The 23,274-nt window shown below is 36.0% G+C and overlaps 1 protein-coding gene across 3 annotated transcripts in view; it reads left to right on the forward strand.

Annotated features, from left to right (window-relative positions):
* Positions 1-23,274, forward strand: part of LOC131152690 (long chain acyl-CoA synthetase 7, peroxisomal) — a 60,791-nt gene that overhangs the window by 32,837 nt on the left and 4,680 nt on the right. For 2 of the 3 annotated variants that reach the window (XM_058104494.1, XM_058104495.1), the window contains exons 11-18: positions 2,623-2,702; positions 2,831-2,924; positions 4,444-4,532; positions 4,624-4,712; positions 18,681-18,810; positions 18,896-19,014; positions 20,576-20,699; positions 20,786-20,872. In XM_058104494.1, the coding sequence (XP_057960477.1) occupies positions 2,623-2,702; positions 2,831-2,924; positions 4,444-4,532; positions 4,624-4,712; positions 18,681-18,810; positions 18,896-19,014; positions 20,576-20,699; positions 20,786-20,872 (812 nt within the window). Of the gene's footprint in view, positions 1-2,622; positions 2,703-2,830; positions 2,925-4,443; positions 4,533-4,623; positions 4,713-18,680; positions 18,811-18,895; positions 19,015-20,575; positions 20,700-20,785; positions 20,873-21,696; positions 21,798-23,274 lie in introns of all 3 variants that reach the window. The other variant, XR_009136082.1, reaches the window with a different exon arrangement.

Consider the following 23,274-nt stretch of genomic DNA (forward strand, 5'->3'; position numbering starts at 1 on the left):
AGTGTTCTTGTCCTCAAACCCTCAGCAAAATGGGGTGGCGGAACGAAAGAACCAACACCTCTTGGATGTTGTTCGCACCTTATTGCTTGAATCATTTGTCCCGTCTAAATTCTGGGTTGAGGCATTATCTACCGCAGTATACTTAATTAATAGACTGCCCTCTTAGATCTTGAATTTTGATTCTTCTTATTAACGTTTGTACCATCAACATCCTAGCTATCTTAATCTGCATATTTTTGGATGTGTTTGCTTCGTTCATTTACCTCATCATGAACGTCACAAACTCTTTGCTCGGTTTGTTAAATGTGCCTTTATAGGTTATAGTATTTCCTACAAAGGTTATGTTTGCTATGATTCTTGTGCTAACAAATTTCGTATATCTCATAATGTTGTTTTCTTTGAGAATCAATGTTTCTTTCCTGCACATGTTGAGTTGTTGTCTGAGATTAGTATTCTACCTTGTTTTGATGAATTGCCATCTCTTCCTGACTGGTTCAAACCCGGACTTGTGTATACTTGACATCGACCAACTCTGCCTCTTCCTGAGACTGACCCTTCATCTGAAACTATTTCGATGACTTCTCCTAAGATTGACATGACATCCGAGACAGGTCCGATCAGTTCTCCTATGCCTCTTGAGGTCCTCGACGATCTACTCGAGTATCACATCCTCCTGATCGGTATGATGATTACCACACTTCTTTAAACACTACTTTGTTGTCTATTTTCATTCCTATATGCTTTTCAGAGGCTGTTAAACATGAATGTTGGCGAAAAGCAATGGATGAGGAACTTCAGGCTCTCTAGGCCAATCATACCTGGGATATTGTTCCTTGCCCCTCTACTGTTAAAGCCATTGGTTGTAAATGGGGTTTCTCGGTTAAGCTTCGTTTTGATGGGACTCTAGACAGGTACAGGGCACTCTTAGTTGCACTTGGAAATAGACAAGAATATAGAGTGGACTATGAGGAGACATTTTTTGCTCGTGTGGCAAAGATGACTACATTGTGTACGATTCTTTCGATTGCTACCTCCCCAAGGCTGGCCACTTCACCAGATGGATGTAAAAAATGCTTTTCTTCATGGTGATCTCAAAGAGGACATTTACACGAGTCCTCCTCCGGGTTTGTTATCTTCTCCGTCTTCCGCGGTATGTAAGTTAAAGTGATCTCTCTATGGCTTAAAACAAGCTCCCTGAGCATGGTTTGAAAAATTTAGGTCTACTTTGCTTCGTCTCTCCTTTGTTCAAAGCCAATATGACTCTTCTTTGTTTTCTGTGCAAGACTCCGACTGGGCTCGTTCTCTTACTTGTATATGTGGATGATATTGTCATTATTGGCACCGACTCCAACTTGATTGATCATCTTAAGCAGAATCTTCAGGATTTTTTTTTCATATAAAAGATCTTGGTCCTCTTACTTATTTTTTGGGTTTGGAAGTGCACACAGATTCTTTAGGTATATTCTTGAATCAAAGCAAATATACCCAGGATTTGATTGGGCTAGCCGGTCTTCAGGATTCGCCTTCGGTGGATACTCCTATGGAGGTCAATGTGAAATATTGAATTGAGGAGGGTGATCTTCTTTCTGATCCCATTGTGTTCCGACAGTTGGTAGGGAGCTTGAACTATTTGACTATTACTCAGCCTGATATTTCCTTTGTGTCCAGTAGGTTAGTCAATTTATGCACTCCCGCCACCTTCATTTAGCTAATGTTCGCTGTATTATTTGATATCTTCGGGAGTCACCTAGTCGTGGGTTGTTCTTTCCAACTGGCTCTCCGCTTCACCTTGCCGCTTATAGTGATGCGGATTGGGCTAGGTGTCCTGATACTCGGCGGCCTGTCACGGGTTGGTGCATGTTTCTTGGCGATTCTTTGATCTTTTGGAAAAGTAAGAAACAAGCTCGTGTTTCTAAATCCTCTACTAAATCCGAATACCGGGCAATGTCTGCTGCATGTTCTGAGATTGTCTGGCTTTGCGGGCTTCTAGCTGAGCTTGGTTTTTCTCAATCTGATTCTCCTCCTCTTCATGCTGATAATCCTAGTGCCATTCAAATAGCTGCTAATCCTGTTTTTCATGAGTGTACAAAGCACATTGAAGTAGACTGTCATTTTATTCGAGAAGCCTTGGACACTCGGATTATATCTTTGCCTCATGTTTTTACTCACCTCTAGATAGCTGACGTCTTCATGAAGGCTATGACACGACAACGCCACCAGTTCCTTGTGGGCAAATTGATGCTTCTAGATTGGCCAACATCAATTTGAGGGGGGGATGTCAATTAGACACGGTGCCATAATTAGTCTCTCTAATTATGGCATGATTTTATATTATTGCTGTAAATATTCTGTGATTAGTAGGCTGATTGTAGTTGATATTCTGTAATTAATAGGCTGATTGTAATTGCCTTATTGATGGTTGATTGTAATTGCCTTATTTAGTCTCCTAGATGGCTGTAATTGCTGATTTTCAGCCTTGTAACTGATGTTTCTATTTGCTATATAATATGAGAACCCTCACAGAGAGAGGTATTCAATACAATTGACAACTATAATGATGTTTCTTCCCATGTTAACTGCATAATGGCTTTTCTTTTTCTTCTTCTTTTGTGCTCTGGACAGGGAGTTGTGTTGACTCATGGGAACTTAATTGCAAGTGTTGCTGGCACGAGTATTTCAATCAAATTTTACCCCACAGACATGTAGTTTTGTACTTAACTTATTACATGATAAACTGCTACCTTTATTATCTCAAAAAGGACTTTCAGTTTTATTATTATTATTATTTTTGCTAGAATTATGTTTTGAATTGTATGTCACTTTCTGACAGTCACATATCCTACCTTCCTTTGGCACACATCTATGAACGAACTAACCTTATTCTGGGAGTATACTACGGCGGTGCTGTTGGTTTCTACCAGGGGGTATGATATTATGTTTTTTAGTTACTCTGGTGTGTTTTTTAGGGCCTTATGGCTACCATTAGCATTAGATTTTTTTTTTTTTTTTTGGTTACATGGTCTTATTAAAGGCTCTAAGTAAAAACTCATGGCCATAAGAATGAGACCAAATTTGTCCAAATAATTTATCAGGTTTCCAATTATGGCTGCCTGAAATCTGTTTGTTGTTCTATTGGACCAATGGATTTGTGAGATCAAGAAATATATCATCTTATGAGTGGAAGTTACCCTCTTCTTTTACCCCTCTGTTTGTCCAATCAAAACTTTTCTTTTTATTAAGAAATTTTGAAACCTTGAACTTCTTCTTTTTTTTCAATTTCATACAACAACAACAAAGTCTTAGTCCTTTTTTAAATTATAGGGAAAAAGAGATCAATCTCGTATGGGATTTGGTAAAAAGATGCGGACCTATGAGTTTGGAAAAAAGACGCGAACCTCCCCAAGATTTTAAAAGTCTCATGGACCTCCTTGGACATTTGACTTCTGGAACACTTACACTTCCTCCTAGGGACTGACAGAAAATTAATGAAGGGGTTATACATGTCCCAAAAATCAAATGCCCAGAGAGGTCTGTGGGATTTTTTTTAACCTTAAAGAGGTCACTTCTTTCTACCAATCCTCAAGGGAAGTTTATGGGATTTTTGAAAGCTCAGGGAGGTCCATGTCTTTCTGCAAAGCCTTGAGTTGGTTCCATGTCTTTTGCCCTTAATTTTATGCAGTGTGTATATGGCGCTCCAACTGTTAAGAGGATGTGGATTTCAATTCAGCTGAATGGTTGGAGAGGATTCATATATGTAGTGGGACTAAGGACTAAAAATTTGATTCCAATAGAAATTTTCATTTCAAAAGAAATTTCAATTTCAATTTCAATTTAAAGGAACAAACAAACTTATAGCAAATTATAGAAATTATGAATGAAATTCTGTGAATGATTCAGGCACAATGAAAAGATCCAAACTTTTCTTGTTTTTTTCCATTATAAATTTAAATATACCGCACCTTCTCCTCAACCAAAAATTTGGGGGGGGGGGGGGGAATAAGGAAAATGATGGTAGGGGAGCTTCCATGGCTAACCATTCCTTTCATAAAAAATAAAAAGCATATTTGATGAATCTAAGATGAAACTGTTAATAAAATCATGAAATATTTATGTTAAACAGCTCATTTATTATGCCAGCTAAAGTTGGATATAAATTATAAAGATTAAAGAGTATAAATCGGGAAAATAGATGTTTAGTGCCAGGTACTCAATGTTTTCGTTGTTGGATGTATGGTAGTATTAAGGTTTAGGTAGATTTAGAGCCATGGAATCGCATAACAGTTGCTGGACATTCAGGTGTCCCTCTAAATCTAGTCTATTAACTGCTAATTGCCAAGTCTGTTCTTCGTGACATATATTTTCAACCGCTTCATTAGGGTCATTTATATTATAAATTTGTTCTCATAAATGCTTATGTGGTGGCACACTTGCTGTTATTTGCAGGACAATTTGAAGTTGTTGGATGATATAGCTGCTCTAAGACCAACAACATTTTGCAGTGTTCCTCGGGTGTACAACAGAATATACGCTGGGTAAAGACACAGGTTACCTTAGCTTAAGTCGATTTACCTAACTGTAATCATTTTGGCCTCCAAGTAGTACCTTAATTGGTTCATTTTGTAGGATTAAAAATGCTGTAAATACTTCAGGAATTTTGAGGAGGAGACTTTTTAATGCTGCGTATAATTCCAAGAAGCAGGCTATAATGAGTGGTATGTGTTTATAAATGTTAGAACACAATATATTATTTTAGGATAGGTGGTGCATATGGTGGTATTTATGTCCTTTGTATCTTTTTTTTATTAATACAATGAGAGCTGGCCTGTAGAGATGCAAATTTCATCCTAGTTTAGCCCGTCACTCATATTTTTCCATTCAACGGTGGTTTCCTCTCTCTCTCTCTCTAGCTCCTATGGTATCAGAGCAAGCTTTGATCCTCCATGTTTGAATTTTTTCATTGTTCTCGAGTACTGGTCATCACTGTTCAGTCACTGTTCATTGCTACTGTTTACAGCTGCTGTTCATTGCTGATGTTCATTGCTCTTTTTGTTAATTCATTCTTTCACAGTCAGTTCATCGCTACTGTTGATCTGAATCAGCTTTCAACAATTTTTTCGGTTTCTGTATCTTCCTCAGTCATCTCTTAAATCTGATGCCCCCTCTTGTTTAAGAGTTGTTTGGGGGAACTAGTTTTCTCGGTTGGGATGTGTATGTCCATTATTGGATGCAATGTGTGGTCACAAGACGTTGCTGAATTTAAAGCAGTTGAATTCTGTTAGTGGTAACTGCTGCTGCTAGTCAATCCATACTTGGGTTGGTTGTGGTGTTTTTAGTTGTGTAAAATTCTGGAATGATCCTTTCCTACATGTACCTGTTTATCTGTTGCCTTTGGGGCTTGATAAGTGTTTGGCTTACTTGTTTCCTGTTCTCTCTTGCATATACATTCAATTATGTCAGGCTGTGCTTTTGTTAGTGGCAAGGCTAATCTTTGCAGCCCTCGGTGATATGTGATTGTCGCAGATCTTCTGGCATTCCGCATGGTTTTCTCCCTGCCTGCCATCCTACTTAGGTTACAGTAGTTTCTGTATTGTGGTGCTGTGTTTTGTTATGGTCATGGTTGCTTGTTGAAGTTTGTGTGCAAAGTGCTGGGTTTTTCTGTTGGCCTTTACAGAGAAAGCTTCTGCTCATACTGTTAAGGTGCAAATCACAGCCATCAAACTAGTTGAGTCCTCAATTTACTTCTTGTGGTCTCAAGCAGTGCAAGTATATATTAATGCAACAGGGAAGTCCACGTATCTCTAGTATTCTCCACCATCTCCAGATTCCAAGGATTAAGAAAGTTGGACGAAGGCGAATGACAAGCTGTTTTGTGGTTGTTGAATAGCATGGAGCTACAATGTGAGGTTTCGTAAAGCTGTCAAAGTTGTAAGGGATGATCTTTGTGAAAAACCTGTGTTTTTGACCTGTATGAGGAGTTTTTAAAATTTGATGAAAAAGGTAGGTCCCTAGTGAGTATTATAGCACTCTCAAGGGTATGTGGGAAGAGCTCAATATCTACCAACCATTTAGAGTTCTAACCTTCAGATGATAAAGAGGCAATATGCGAGTTCTAGGTTGACAAATCTTTGTCTGGGTTGAGACCTGAGCTTCAACCTATCTGTATTGGATTCTTGCTCGTGAATCCATAACATTTATGCATGGACTATATGCTAGAATTCAATAGGCCACCAAGGATGGCTCTCAGCCCTTTTCTTAAGATTCAATTCTTCCCATGAAAGTTCAGCCATGGTTTGCATTGTCTCTAATTGTGGTAAGGGGAGTGTTGGAGGACGAGGCTGCGGTTTGGAAGGTGGTTGTGGTAGACGTAGTGTATCAGGACGAGGATATCATAGTGGCAATTTCTTGCATTTCTACATATTGTGGCAGCGGAAACCCTATTGTTGATTTTTGTTGAGATCTCCATGGGGAAACAGACTTGGGCCTATAAATCTCTTGTCGAGGGTGATTTTATCATTCATACTGCCACACCTGGACACTCCATTGGGGAATTGAGTATTATCTGCAATGTCCTACCACTCAAAACTCAATTTTCTACATATAGGGCTAACTGAGCCCATTCACATACAATCAAGCTTCTTGCCTCTGTCTTCCTCTTAGTTATTGATTTTGGTGCCTCTTCTCACATAACAAATAGTCTTAAACAATTGTTAAATCCCAGTACTTTACGCTCAAAAGCTATTCTTGCTAATGGTTCAGCTACCATAGTTTTTGGTTATGGCCTTCAATGCCTCTTTCATATGTGTTATATGTGCCTAAATTCCCATTGAACTTTTTCCTGTTAATCAATTAAATCATGTAACTGCTCCATAGTTTACTTTTATTGTGTTATTGAGGATCTCTACATGAAGAAGAATTGTGGAGGGTTTGAGAAGGATGACCACACTATCTTTGTTTTGGTGGTGTTAGATCCAATTCCTATCGTATGAATTCTTCAAGTTTTGCTTATGGTGTTTCTTTGGAAGTTGCACACTTATTTTGGCCCCTTAAAACGTTTCATCAATTTTTCTTCATGTTTTCAAGTCTATTTCTCATTTTAAGTGTTTCTGCATGTCAATTAGAAAGTAGGTTATCACTTCTTTGTGTCTAGAGTTGAGTCTCACAGAAAACCATTATTTTCTCTAATTCATTTAGATATTTGGGGTCCAATGCAGAGTCAAGAATTTGAATCATCATTGATATTTGTGTTCCTTGTGGATGTTTTTTGAGTATGACCTAGATCTATTTGTTCAAATAAAGGTCTGGATTTCTTAATGCATCCACTTAATTCTACCAGAAAATAAACACAGTTTGGCATTGGTATTCAAATTTTCGATTTGATAGTGCACTTGAATTAGTTCAAAATGTGCATCAACCATTTTTCTTGGTTAAAGGGATTATTCATCAAACATTGTCTGTACATACTCCTCAACAATATGGAATAGCTAAATGGGAAAATAAAATTTGTTGTGGCATGTTCTTCTTTGTCATATGCATGTTCCAAATTCCAAAAAATTAACAGACAGATGCTCTCCTTATTAATTATTTTCAGATTAAGATGATACCCTCACGTTCTCTAGGGAGTGAATTCCCTTCCCTATCATATACCCAAAGCATCATGTTCCCTGTTTTCCTAGTGTCTATGGGAGCACATGCTTTTTTTTCCATGTTCCACATACTGGTTTGGACAACTTATCTCATGTTTTTAATCGTCTTTGTTGGGTGCTCAAGAATTTAGAAAGTATAAAGATGTTATGATCCCCACACTTGCAGAAATTGTGTCTGTTATGAAACTCGAGACTATTCCACCTAGCTTCACCACAGTTTACTATTGCACAGGCGAATAGAGAGTGAATGATTGTGCAAAGTTACACCTGGTAAATTCCCAGGGAGGGGGTCACAAAGGACCACTTAAGTCCCACTTTCCTAGAAAGAATTTTCCTTAGACATGTAATTAGCACAATATATTACTACAACTATACCCGACAATAGCCAACTACTGAATAGATGAAAGGAAGAACACCAGAATTTAACGAGGTTCGGCTAATTGTGCCTACGTCCTCGGACACTATCTACCAATATTCCTCTATTGCCAAAATATTAAAAAAGGAGAGAGAGAAGAGAGAAGAGAGAAGAGAGAAGAGAGAAGAGAGAATGTGCCTTAGAGAGAAGTAGGCAAGTTTAGGATGGATTTACAAATGGAAGTGATGGGTTTATATAGGTTAGAGAATAACACTATTACAACAACCCATCACTTACCATTGAAAACCAGCCCACCATTGAAGACTTCCATGGCAATCTCAAGTTCAACAATGGTGAGCTTCTAGAAATGAGCCATAATTCAATAAATCTCCACCTTGGCGAAATTCCATCTCTTAAAATCTCTCATGGATTCCATAGTGTCTTCAAACGCGCTTGTGGCGCCAATCTTTCAATTTTCAACAATGTTGATCAAGTTCAAGCAATGTTGAAACTTGACCGTAGTCACCACTTTTGTCATCATATCAATAGGATTCTCAGTGGTTCGAATCTTCTGGATTACTACTTCACCTTCTTCCAGAATTTCTCGAACAAAGTGATATAGAATGTCGATGTGCTTTGTCCTTGAATGATAGACTTAGTTCTTTGCTAGATGGATAGCACTTTGACTATCACAATGCACCTTGATGTGCTTATGTTCAATTCCCAATTCTTTCATCAATCCTTGAAGCCAAATTGCCTCCTTCATAGCCTCTGTGACTGTCATATACTCTACCTCTGTAGTGGACAAAGCAGTTGACTGTAAGGTAGACCTCCAACTAACCAGCGCTTTTGCAAGAGTAAATACATAGCCAGTAGTTGACCATCGCTTATCCAAAACACCAACATAGTCAGAATTATAGTATCCAACAATACTATGACCATCTTGCTTATCTTGCTCAAATATCAGTCCAACATCTACCGTATATAGAATGTATCGTAGAATCCATTTCACAGCTTGTCAATGTTCATTTCCAGGATCATGCATATACCTGCTCACAACTCCAACGACTTGTGAATATCGGGCCTTGTACAGACCATGACATACATCAAGCTACCAACAACACTTGAATACGATACTTTTGACATGTATTCTCATTCTGCTTCAATTTTTGGAGACATAGATGCATTCAGCTTGAAATGAGGAGCAAGCGGAGTACTAACAGGTTTTGACTTCTCATTCATACCAAAACGCTTCAGTACTTTTCTCAAATATTGTTTTTGAGTCAAACAAAGCCTCCCCAATTTCCTATCTCTACTTATCTCCATACGGAGAATCTTATTTGCTTTGCTTAGATCCTTCATCTCAAACTCCCTATTCAACTGAGCCTTCAATTTGTTAATTTCTGTCTGACTCTTGGAGGCTATCAATATATCATCAATATAAAGAAGAAGATATATGTAAGATCTATCTTGTAGCTTGAAAAAATACACACAGTGATCATATTTGCTTCTTCTGTACTTTTGCCCCATCATAAACTTGTCAAATCATTTGTACCACTGCCTTGGGGATTGCTTTAATCCATACAACGATTTTTCAAGTTTGCACACCATATTTTCTTTTCCAGCAACTTTGAAACCTCTTGACTGAGTCATGTAAATTTCCTCTTCCAAGTCTCCATGTAAAAATGCAGTTTTTACATCCAATTGAACTAGTTCCATATCCAATTTTGCTACCAAAGCCAATAAGATTCTAATGGAGGAATGCTTTACTACTGGCGAAAATACCTCATTGTAATCAATTCCCTCCGTTTGTGTGTAGCCTTTAGCTACCAACCTTGCTTTGTAGCGAACACTATTCTTGTCAGGAAATCCATCTTTCTTTGTATATACCCATTTGCACCCAAATGCCTTCTTTCCCTTCGGAAGACTAACAAGCTTCCATGTTCGATTCTTATGAAGGGACTGCATTTCTTCATTCATGGCTCCTCTCCACTTTTCTTCTTCTGAACTTTGAATTGCTTCATTGTAAGTGACAGGAGTATCATTGTTTGCAATTGGAGATGCGTAACCCACCATGTCAACAAAGCGAGTAGGCTTTCTAATTTTTCTCTTTGGCTTACTCAATGCGATAGATTCATGTTGCTGTGGAGGTTCTTGGGTTGAAACCTCTTCTTTAGGCGACTCTTCTTCTACCATAGGAGAGTCTTCATTTTCTAGGAAAACAATTCTTCTATCAAACTCCACCTGTTTTGGAGCACCATCTGTCTGCTTAACACTTTCTGTTGTCACCTTTTTTTTAAAAAGTAGATTCATTAGAGGTAACCTCCCTGTTGAAGATTATCTTCTTTGTTTCTGGATACCAAAGGCAATATCTCTTTACTCCAGAGGTGATTCCCATAAAGATTGCTTCTTAGCCCTCGGATCCAGCTTTGATTCCTTGACATGATAGTAGGCTGGAATCGAATACATGTAAGGAATCATAATCTATAGCAGGCTTTCCAAACCATTTCTCCAATAGTGTTTTACCACAAATAGCAGTAGATGGTAGGCGGATGATGAGGTGGCAGGCATATGTTACAGCCTCAGCCCAAAATTCTCTACCCAACCCAGCATTGGACAACATACACCGAACCTTCTCTATCAATGTTCGATTCATAGGTTCTGCCACTCCATTCTGTTATGATGTACTTCTCACTGTGAAGTGTCGTATAATACCTCCTTCTTTGCTGACTTTAAGAAATGGATCACTTCTATATTCTTCACCATTATCTGCATGGAGGCGCATGATCCTTCTGCTTGTTTGAGTTTCCACCATATTTTTCCATTTGAGGAAGATTCCCAACTCTTCATCCTTAGTTTTCATAGTATACACCCATACTCTTCGAGAAAAATTGTCAACAAAGGTCACATAGTAATGTTTTCCTCCCATTGAAGTTGTCTTGGAAGGTCCCCACACATCAGAGTGAACATAATCCAAAATACCCTTGGTATCATGGATTGCAGTACCAAATTTCACTCTTGTTTGCTTCCCTTTGATGCAGTGTTCACAGAAATCTAGCTTGCAAGTCTTTGTTCCGTTTAATAATCCTTGATTTGTAAGAAGTCTCAAGGATTTTTCACCTGCATGCCCCAAGCGTATATGTCATGACCTGGTTGCTTCTATTTCCTTATCATTAGTAGAAACTGTTGCTGCCGTCCCAATAACTGTACGACCTTGATAGTGATACAAGTTATTATTCTTCCGAATTCCCTTGATTACCATGAGTGCACCAGAGATGATCTTCATGACCCCATTTTCTGCTGTTACTTTGAACCTCTTTGATTCAAGGGTTCCCACAAAAATAAGATTCTTCATCAAACTTGGTACATATCTAACGTCCGTCAATATTTTGATTGATCCATCTTGATTCCTCAAGCGGACTGAACCAATCCCATGTGTGGTAAGAGGGATATCATTTGCTGTGTAGATAACTCCACCTTCTAGTTCTTTAAAATCAAAGAATCAATCCCGATTGGGACACATATGATGGCTCCACCTAGAATCTAGTAGCCATATACTCGAAAAACTAGTTGATGGCGTAACAGCAAGTGAAAGATCTAAGCTTCCATTTTTGTACTCAGTCACATTCGAGACAGCCTTTCCTTTATCAGGTTTGCCTTTATTCTTTAGCTTCGGACAGTCTTTCTTCTAGTGCCCTTTTTCCCGACAAAAGGCACATTCATCTTTGTTTAGTCTGGACCTTGACTTGGATCTCTCTTTCTTTCTTCTATTCTGTCTTTGTGAATGACCTCGAACCACTAGAGCCTCGTTGGCTCCACTTGTGCTTTCAAGTTTGTCCTTCTTCCTCAATTCATAGCTGTACAAAGCAACACAAACCTCGTTAAGAGACACTTTATCCTTTCCATGGAGTAGAGTAATTTCAAGAAACTTAAACTCCTCAAGAAGGGATCCCAACAACATCAAAGCCAGGTCTTCATCTTTAAAAGTCTCATCCAGATTAACTAGATCAGTAACTAACCTATTAAAGTTGGTGATATGATCATTCATAGTGGTACCCGCGACATAAGTGAAGCAAAATAGTCTCTTCTTCATATGGAGTTTGTTCTGAGAGCTTTTCTTCAACAACTTTTCCTCCAGTGCCTTCCACAACTTATTTGCAGAAGTTTCCTTACAGAATGCATACTTCTGCTTTCTTGAAAGACACGATCGAATTGTACCACATGCTAACCGATTGATGGTCCCCCATTCTTTCTTTTCAATATCTTCTGGTTTCTCTTCTTCAATGGCAATGTCTAGACCTTGCTGAAAGAGAGCGTCTAGAACCTCACTTTGCCATATACCAAAATGACTGGTGCCATAAAAAATCTCCACTGCAAATTTGGCATTTATCATAGTAGTTCTTGCTAGAATAGACAAGTTTGATGTGAATTTTTTTGCGCTATCTACCATCTCTGCCATAAATGCTATTTAATAGCTGCCGATGCGGAATGGCAATAGCCCAAGGAAAAATTTTCTGATGTGGAAGATCAGACTAAGCTACAACCATAGAGCATGCTAAGAATAACCTTGGCTCTGATACCAATTGTTGTGAATCTTGGGATTATTCCACCTAGCTTCACCACAGTTTACTATTGCACAGGTAAATAGAGAGTGAATGATTGTGCAAAATTACACCAGGTAAATTCCTAGGGAAGTGGGGGGTCACAACAGACCACTTAAGTCCCACTTTCCTAGACATAATTTTCCTTAGACATGTAATTAACACAATATATTATTATACCCGACAATAGCCAACCACTGAATAGATGAAAGGAAGAACACCAGAATTTAACGACGTTCGGCTAATTGTGCCTACGTCCTCGAATACTATCAACTAATATTCCTCTATTACAGAAATATTACAAAAGGAGAGAGAAAAGAGAGAATGTGCCTAAGAGAGAAGTAGGCAAATTTAGGATGGATTTACAAATGTAAGTGATGAGTTTATATAGGTTAGAGAATAACACTATTACAACAACCCATCACCTACCATTAAAAACTAGCCCACCGTTGAAGACTTCCATGGCAATCTCAAGTTCAACAATGGTGAGCTTCTAGAAATGAGCCATAATTCAACAGTGTCTGATGGCACATTTTTTTTTTTTAGGGGATGCCTTATTTCTCCAATGTCAGGTCTTCCTGGTGTCTATCTCGAGTCCATTGACAATTTTTGGCACCCTCCTGAGTCCCATGTGTTGATTCTCCTCTTCCTACTCTCATTCCTCTAGAGAACACTTCCAATTCTCTTTTCTATCCATAGCTTACTAAGAACATTGAGGGTTTATCAACACCAAAAAGCTGGAGCTGGCATCATTACCACCATTCAGTTGCCTCTTCCTTATCTTTTGGTTACATCATAGAATCTAATGTTGTTGCCTATCATGGTATGTTATTTGTTGCTAAGGAATAGAAATAAGAAAATGTAGTCACTATGTCCAAGGGTGTAAAATGGAATCAACTAGATGTTTCATTGTCATTGAGGACATGTACAGTGGAGCATAATTAGTTTGAGAATGATTGCAAGAAACCTGATCAAATTTCAACCTCAATTGTCTTTTACTTCTTTATGTTAAATATTAATATTAAACCATCATGTTTTTATAGCGGTTGTGACTTATGAATAAACATGCCATGTAGATTTAGAAAATCTCCATGGTTGCGTATTGATGATATTTACTCTAGCGCATTTAGGGAAAAGAAAGTCTCAGAGGTCATACTTACAAAAATAGCATATGTTTGCAACTATACTGATTAGGCAGCAAATAGCCTTACCTTTTTTTTTTTTTTTCTTGCCATGCCGAATAGTTGGAGTAACATTAAGTTATATTGCATTCGAAATTTAGTAATTTTCGCAAAAAATTAAGAAGAGAAACATATGCCTGTCTAGGTAATTGGTGATTAATGCACCTTGGTTGAAATGTTATCATGAAGGAGTTTTATAGAAAGAAAGGAGTTGGGTGATTAATGCATCCTGATTGAAATTTTATCATAAAGGAATTTCGTAGCAAGAAAGGTTAAAATATAGATGCTAAACCTTATCATAAAGGGCAAAGGTGGCACTCTCTCTCTCTTGCCCTCTCTCTGGTTTAAATATATGATTAGTATATAGAAAACTTTAAGGTAGCATTTGGCTCGTGGGATAAAAAATATTCCAGTGGAATGACATTATGAAATCTCATCCCAAGGAATGAAATACGCACTATTATGAATATTTTTGTTTGGTTCTTGTTGTAAGGCTCCCAGAAATATGTGCAACATGCCTATGTTAGTGCGCGATTCAACATGGGAATCCTAGCAAACATTTTAAGAACATTACCACTATATCCTTGACTTTATATAAACAATGAAGCATAATCATATTTTCAGTCCAAAAACTTACTAAGAATATGCACCAAATTAGATCCATGTCCTAAAATTTTCAATCATTATATGTAAAAGGAATTCAACGATGATAATCCAATTAACCAAAATCATGGGGACAATATGGTTTGTAAATATCAACCTATGTTATGTTATTATAAATAATAATAATAATATAAATTTTCTCAAATTTTATTTCTATTGTTATAGTAATTTATTATCATAAATATAATAATAGCATGTAATAATACTATATTATGGGAGCATTAATGTCCAGCCGACCAAAATAATGAGGGCAATTTACTCCCTAAAATTGAATGCTGGTAGGAATCTGATTACCATGAAGCTCACCCATGGGGGAGCATGGGAATGGGATTACCTCCAATCTAGACCCCAAATGGCGCCTGAGTTTGTAGAAATATTGTATTATCCCTCCTCACGTTATTACATCAACACGAAGTCTACATTACCTCTTTGAAGATTAGGTTATTGTTTCATAAATTCCCCTCAAGTTTATGCCCTTTAATGTAGTTAGGGACCATAGGAAGCTGTTACACAAACGACACTCTATGTTAAATGAATAGGACTTCCTAAGTACAAGGCTAACAAACACCAAGATTTTATTAAAATAAAATCATGGGCCAATCTCTTAAACTTCCTACCCGATACGAGTATCATATTTGATTTATCTACATGCCTATAGTTACTAGAAAAAGCTACCATCCTTACATTGTGCATGTTTTGAAGGACAGAATAAGGTGGGAATGATAGCTATTGTATAAGAATATAATATTATGAAAGAAAAGGGCAGTGATGTTCTAAGGCAAATGAACATGCAAAAGTTGGTGTTATTCCAATCATCATGGAATAAGCAAGGAATGACTATTCCCAAATCTCTCAATGAGGAGTGATGCTGTTTCATGTTGGCTGGAATAACACCATCTTTTGCATGCTCATTGGCTTTTGAACGGCTAGGCATTTTTTCTTGTGTATGAAGTTGTATTTATGTACAATAAATATTCCATCTCTGCACTATTTCTATCATTGAACTGTGACTTGAAATGAACATCCCAAAGCATGGTAATCTAAAGTTTTGATTCAAGATTTTCATACTATATAATTTTATTAACAAAGTGGACCGTCATCACATTATAATTTCCATATGGCATACTTTGTTGATAAAAGTGCAGCATTATCACATTATGATTTTCTCTTCAGTCATTATTAATCTACTTCGCTTTTAGATCTTGAAACTGTAAGACATTAATTGCCTCAAATAAAATTATGATCATATTTATTGAGGTAATATGAAAGGTCTTTAATATTAAATATACTAATGTTATCATAATTTACAATAATGATATCTCGTAATATGAGAAGTCTATAATTATGATAAATTATGTATATTAATTAATCACTTGATGGAAGTGATTAATATATAAAGGAGGTTTGGGGTTGGTCCTATCTCAAACTAGAAAGCTTTTTCTAAGATTTCCATCAAATTAAGAAAGAGCACAAGGAAGCGTAAGGTTGTGAGATAGAAACACAGTCTAAGGATATATGCTTGGAGGCTATGGATCAAGGTATGATTTTCTTTTAATGTTTGTTGTGTAAAATTACGAGTTTCGAAGGTCCTTAAAATTAAAATGTATAAATCATGTTTATGTTTAAACTTACATGTAGTATCAGAGCCAAGTTGTAGAAACTCATGATTTTCGATTTTGATTAAAGGTTCATGTTCCGTTAATTTTAGTTCATGAATCAAGGCACAGTAACCTTTTGTTTTTCTAAGGTATAACAATGTAAGTATGGTATGTCTTGGTTAATAAAATCTAACAATGCAGCACGTCTCCAAACTTATTTTATGTGCACTGTGTTTAATTATGTTCTGCCATGATACTTCTTAAAATCTATGTAATAATAATGATGGTGCAGAATGTCTGATGTGATAGTAAATATATATAATGTTAATGTATGCTAATATGAATCTACAAGTATTTTGCCAACATGTTTATGTTACTCACAATATTTTAACATTGTGATGTTATAAAATATTTTGACTTTAATCACCAAAGTGACTAAATCATTAAGTAAAGTACTCATATGTTTGATGCTAGAATGATATAAAATTATTATAAGACATCAATAATCGCCTAAAGGTCGATTAATTGTTCTTATAATATAAGGATAATGTTTTCGTAATATTATTATATATTATTATTTTATCTATTTATCCAAAGATAATAGATACTTATAATGAGTACTTATAATGTTACCAAAGTAATGTTAAAATTTAAAATTTAATTAGCATCATTTTAAAGCTCTTTACATTAGTGTGTTTCCCAAAGGAAAACATTAATATATTTATGTTTGTAATCTTATAAATGTTTCATTCCAAGCATTAAGTGTGTTTAATTCTTGCAGTATCTGTGCCTGGATCGTTACACTTGCATGCTTCATCTGTTCCAATGTTTAATGGGTTGAATTTTGCTGATCGGAGTGAACAAGTTCAATTTCACCTCGGTGTATTGAATTTTGATTTGGCACTCTTAAATGATCAGCCTGCTGCTATTACTGCTATTACTGATTCTAGCAATGCTGAAGAAATAACCTATTATAATAATTGAGAGAGATCAAACATATTAAGTTTGATGTTTATGCGAATGAGTGTTGCAAATAACATTAAGACAACTATTCCCAAAGCTGAAAGTGCCAAAGAGTTTTTAAAGTTTGTGGGAGAGCGTTCCCAAACAGTAGATAAGTCTCTTGCTGGAGCATTAATGGGTATGTTAACCACCATGAAGTTTGATGGTTCACGTACTATGCATGAGCATGTTATTGAAATGATAAATGTTGCAGCAAAATTTAAGACTTTGGGAATGGATGTGAATGAAAATTTTCTTGTTCAGTTCATTTTAAACTCATTACCGACCGAGTATGGAGCTTTTCAAATGAACTATAACACCATGAAAGATAAATGGAATGTGCATGAGTTGCACAGTATGCTAGTTCAAAAGAAAATACGATTGAACAATCAAGGAATTCACTCTATTCGTTATGTGAACAATCAAGGAGTTGAAAAGAAAGTAAAGAAACATGAAAGTGTCAATTGAACATATTAGCACCGATGGTATGATAGCTGATCCTTTGATGAAAGGATTGCCGCCCAAAACATTTATTGGTCATGTTGAAAAGATGGGCATTATTGAATCTTAATGTATGTTGTTTAATTGATACTTGAACTCGATAATGAAAATGTTTCTGTTATTTCTGTTTTCCATTTTTGTATACATAATTGCTATGGAATAATGATAACAGGATTATCTCAATTAAGTCATTAAAGTTGGACCTAATGTATGCCTCTCACTTAAAGATCATCATATGTGGTGGAACTTGTATCTTAGTGCATGGAAGGGACTATGTTAATAAAGATGATATGGAACCGCCATTACTCCTACAAGTTTTCTACATATTGATGATAACTAATGTATGCGCATTATGTTTATATGATCAACTACGTTAAGTAATTTCACTTGAACCAAGTGGGAGAATGTAAAGACATTAATTGCCTCAAATAAAATTATGATCATATTTATTGAGGTAATATGAAAGGTCTTTAATATTAAATATAATAATGTTATCATAATTTACAATAATGATATCTTGGAATATGAGAAGTCTGTAATTATGATAAATTATGTATATTAATTTATCCCTTGATGGAAGTGATTAATATATAAAGGAGGTTTGGGGCTGGTCCTATCTCATCCTAGAAAGCTTGTGCTAAGATTTCCATCAAATTAAGAAAGAGCATAAGGAAGCGTAAGGTTGTGAGATAGAAACACAGTCTAAAGATATATGCTTGGAGGTTATGGATCAAGGTATGATTTTCTTTTAATGTTTGTTGTGTAAAATTACGAGTTTCGAAGGTCCTTAAAAATTAAATATATAAATCATGTTTATGTTTAAACTTACAGAAATACCTCAACATCCTATCTTAAATATCTAAGTGTCGTCTATTCCCCATCCCAAAGCCTCCCCACCCCTTTCAAGGTTTAAACCTAGAGCCTCCTACATGGATATCCCAAGATCAAACTCTCAGGCTGCGTCTGTGGAGACATTTGTGTAACCTTCTTATAAATTCGCTTCAATTAAACCTGCATACTGGAAATATTATTATTTTCATAATCTTTCTTAGCCTACACCATATTCATGAGAGTTGGAGTAAGAACACTCATGAAAAGTATTTCCACTGACCTGACCATGAACACGTTATTGTCAGGACGGAATTCATCATTAATGTGGGACAAATTGGTATTCAATAAAATAAAGGAAAAGATTGGAGGAAGGGTTCGTATTATGACTTCCGGTGCTTCGCCTTTGTCTCCTGATGTCTTGGACTTTCTGAGGGTGTAAGCTATTTTGCTAAAACTATGCTTTTTTTGCAAGTTTGCTCATGGTGACTAATTATCTTTTCTAATGTATCCATTCTTACAGATGTTTTGGCTGTCCAGTAATTGAAGGATATGGAATGACAGAGACTTCTTGTGTTATAAGCAGTATGGATGAGAGTGACAACCTCTGTGGCCATGTTGGGTCTCCTAATCCTGCTTGTGGTGAGCTGTTGTCTTTTGAGTCTGAAAATATTTTCACACCTTTTTTTCATGTAGGAAGCATTTGAAATTGTCCAACAGATACTCTCCATACTATTAGTACTGAGATATAAATAGATTTGTTTAGCCAGAGAATATTCTCCTAAATAGACTCATCTATACAAAATAGATGTTCAACTATGTAGTTGAAATCGAATTGAAGTAGGGGCAGAATCGAAGTGAAGAAATTCTGAGTTCAGACCAAGGGCTGATCCAGAATGAAGCATCCTCCTCAGTGTCATGGATTGGAAGGTGGCTTAATCCGGAAGTTCCTTCATCAGCCCCAAACGGAGGGGGGCGTGAAGCAACTAGTCAACCAACCGAGGTCATGAAGCAGGCAGGGCCTTCCCCAATAGCTCCACCGGGCCCCTCTTCCACTGGCCTGGGGCCTGCTGTTGCCTTGTTCTGCTAAAGATTGAGGATTGATAATTAGTAACTTACATGTAGCCAGCTTCATCACCAGCCACAAGGATGAGAACTCATTTTAGTCATGATGCACCAATAGGAGAAAACTAAAAGATGTTTATGATAATGGTAGCAATCTTAGGAGTGGAGAAGAATAGTACTTGACAAGCAAAATTGTCTCATCTGGGAGATTTTACCTTATTAAACTATTGCAATACACTTATATCGTCTTCTCTCTTTTTGATCCAGGTATAGGCCGTGTATAAAATACCTCTCCTAGATCCTTGAAAAGACATGAGAACTTTGTGCATTGGTTGATATGCTTTTTCCTTTTCTTCTTTTTCCTTAATAAGAGAATAGGGATACAATTCGCAGGAATTTTCTAAAGAACTAAGGTATTTGAAGTTTGATAAGCTCAAAGTTAGATGAAACTAAGTGAAATTTAGGATGCTATGAAATTTTCATTGGGGATTTGAAGCTTGTGGACAATAATGATTGTAATCTAGTTCTATAATTGTTCAATGAGTTTGTAGAGGTCAAAAAAATAAAAATAAAGATAAAGAGCCCTCCAAATGGAGGAAAAGCACCAATATATATATATATATATATATATATATATATATATATATATATATATCAGAATAAACATGATTGTAGAGTTGCATCATCACCATATCAAATATATGAACCTTTTTTTTTCCACATGCCACATTTATAACTTTAAGTTTTCATTCTCATTTTTAAAAGCGCAAGTGCACAAATTTGGAACGTAATATAAAATCACCTTCCAGAAAAATGATGGAATTAAAAATAGACTTGTTTGAAATGCTGTGGTTAAGAACAAAAGGATTTTATTCTTGTTCATTAATATATGTATATATACTTTTTGCTGCCCATCTGGTTCATCCATGTTACAATGTGAAATTGTATGTGATTACAATATGCATGTTGAAGATCCCAAACATAGAATATGTGAGTGATGAATATGAACTAATTTGCAGAGAATAGATTTTGGTTTCTAATTACCAACATTTGTTTTGGGTAATTGATTCTAATATCCAGTATTGTCCTTTGTGTTTGATTTCCCTTGTGCTAAGTTATTTATATATTTGCTTCACAGAAGTAAAGCTTGTGGATGTTCCTGAAATGAATTACACGTCTGAGGATCAGCCTTATCCACGTGGTGAAATCTGTGTCAGGGGTCCCATTGTTTTCCAAGGCTACTATAATGATGAAATTCAAACGTATCAATTTTTATATGTTACTATAATAACAGTGAGGTTGAAAATATGGATTCTGGAGCCTATCTGACCATCCAGTTATTGAACAGGAAAGAAATTATTGACAATGATGGTTGGCTGCATACTGGGGATGTTGGGTTGTGGTTAACTGGCGGGCGTCTTAAAATTATTGACAGGTGAGATCCTATAAACCTTTTCTTCAAATTATTTCAAGGAATCAATACCCATGCTTCTTACTTCCAGTTAAAAGTATCAACAACATGGTTGGTAGTTATTACCCATATTACTGTGATCGAACTTCAACATGTTGAATTTTAGTCTCTCGTGCTAGTTGAACTTTGGTTACTGAGTCTCATTCTGGCTGATCATGTCAACTATGGATAGTATGTTCTGCCAAATTTGAAAAGTGCATAAAAACAACTTAAGGCGTTGTGGACTTTTGCAGGGCCAGCTCATCTCCAATCAGTCTCATGCTCTGTTTCAGACAGTTTGGATTCTTTACTGCTGTTAGATTATACATGACATCTGAAATTGGTCAATGCCAACCGGAAGATAAATCTAATAAATTTTAACCTTCTTGAAAAAATTGAGCCCCAAAAAGGGGAAAAAAATTTGAGTCCCAAAGTGGCAGCTGTTAGATTCAAGTTGGCACTCAGCCTGTTAGATTCCAAGTTATTTTAGGTCTACTACCACCCTTTTTACGACCGCCAACAATAATTAGTTCACTCTTCCTCACCGATGCATTTTCTTTGGCCTACGTTGCAGCTGTTCAAACCAACTCAACCGCCTTCTTTTATCTTATCTTCTACAAGTGCTATGCATAACTTACCATGAATGTGTTCATTCGTTCGTTTATCTTGTAATGTTATATCATTCATCTCCTTGGCATTCTCATTTCAGCAACATTTGCTTTTTGGATATGTTATTTCGTAGTTTCCCAACATTTTGATCCATAATTAGCCTTATAGCCATCTTACAAAACTTTCTTTTTCATTTTAAGGATATTCTATGATGACACAATACGCCTGAAGCACTTCTCCATTTTACTCAACCTGCTTTTGCAGCTTCAGTTTCTCCTTCAACTTACATAATATATCCAAGGTATTGAAATCTACTAGTGCTATTAAGTTCTTGACCATCAAGTTTAATCTTCTCTTTGATATTTCTCCTACTTTGGTTAAAATCAGGTTTCATATATTTTGTCTTATTTTTACTTATCTTAAAACTTCTGGATTCTAAAGCTTTTCTCAGTAATCTAACTTAGATTCTACTCCCTCCCTAGTTTCATCGATACAACCTACACCATGAAATCTCATTTCGGATACTCTTATTAAGTCCATCCATCACCAATGTAAAATGATAAGGGCTCAATGATGGCAATTTATCATAAATTTTTTCTAGGTCAATAAACACCATGTGTAAGTCCCTTTTATTTTCCCTGAACTTTTTCATTAATCTTATCAATAAATGTATAGCTTTTGTTGTTGACCTCCTAGGCATAAAACCAAATGGTCATTTCTAACCTTAGTATTTGTTCAATTGCCCTCTCTCAATGTTTCATTGTAATTTAATTCCACAATAGTTACTACAATTTTGAATATCTCTTTTATATATATATATATATATATATAGGTATAAAGTGTTTTCCCTTCACTAGCATAGCATTTTCTTTGTTCTTATAATTGTGTTAAATAAATTAGTTAATCAAATAATTCTGTTCTCACCTAGGCATTTCCAAAATTCAATTAGGATGCCATTTGTTCCTATAGCTTTTCTATTTTTCATTTTTTTAATGCAATCTTAGCTTCATTTACTGTAGTTTTGTGGATAAATCTTGAATTTTTAGCCTTTTCTTCATTTGTCAATTCTAAGTCTTCTACTTGGTTCCATTAAATATCTTATTGAACTAGCATTGCCATCTTTCTTTTATGTATTCTTCTAAAAACGCTGTCATCCTCATTTTTTATGTATTTGACATTACCAAAGCCTTTGCTTTTTCTTTCTCTAGCTCTAGAAAGTTTAAATACATCTCCTTTCCCTTCTTTTGTACCTAGTCTAGTATATAATCACTATATGCTCTATGCTTGCCCTCACTAATGACCTTTTTTTGCATTTTTTTCTTGCCTCTTTATACTTTTTAAAGTTTTCCACGTTTATATATTTTTATCACATCCTAAACCACGTTCGTTTGCCTTCACAGATTTTTAAACATGCCCCACCACCTAGGGGTGTACAAAAATTACCAAGAAACCAAAAACTGGGCCGGAACTGAACTGAACTAAGTTCCGTTTAGGTTTTTTGGTTCTCAGTTTTGGTTTCAGTTCTTAAGATAAAAATTCAGTTTCGGTTTTGGTTTCCAGACCAAAACCAAACCAAAAAACCGAATTTATTTGTAAATATATACTAATTTTGTATAAAATATATTCATATCCTTATATATTAATTATTTTAATCAAAGTTAATAGCATTTTTAACCAAGATAATTTAAAAATATATAATATATAATTATAAATTACATTTAATAATTAATCCTAGGTGGTGAGGTTCCCTGCATTGTAAACGAGCGATGTGGGGCAAG

The sequence above is a fragment of the Malania oleifera genome, chromosome 4 (assembly GCF_029873635.1).
Source record: "Malania oleifera isolate guangnan ecotype guangnan chromosome 4, ASM2987363v1, whole genome shotgun sequence".
NCBI lineage: Eukaryota > Viridiplantae > Streptophyta > Magnoliopsida > Santalales > Ximeniaceae > Malania > Malania oleifera.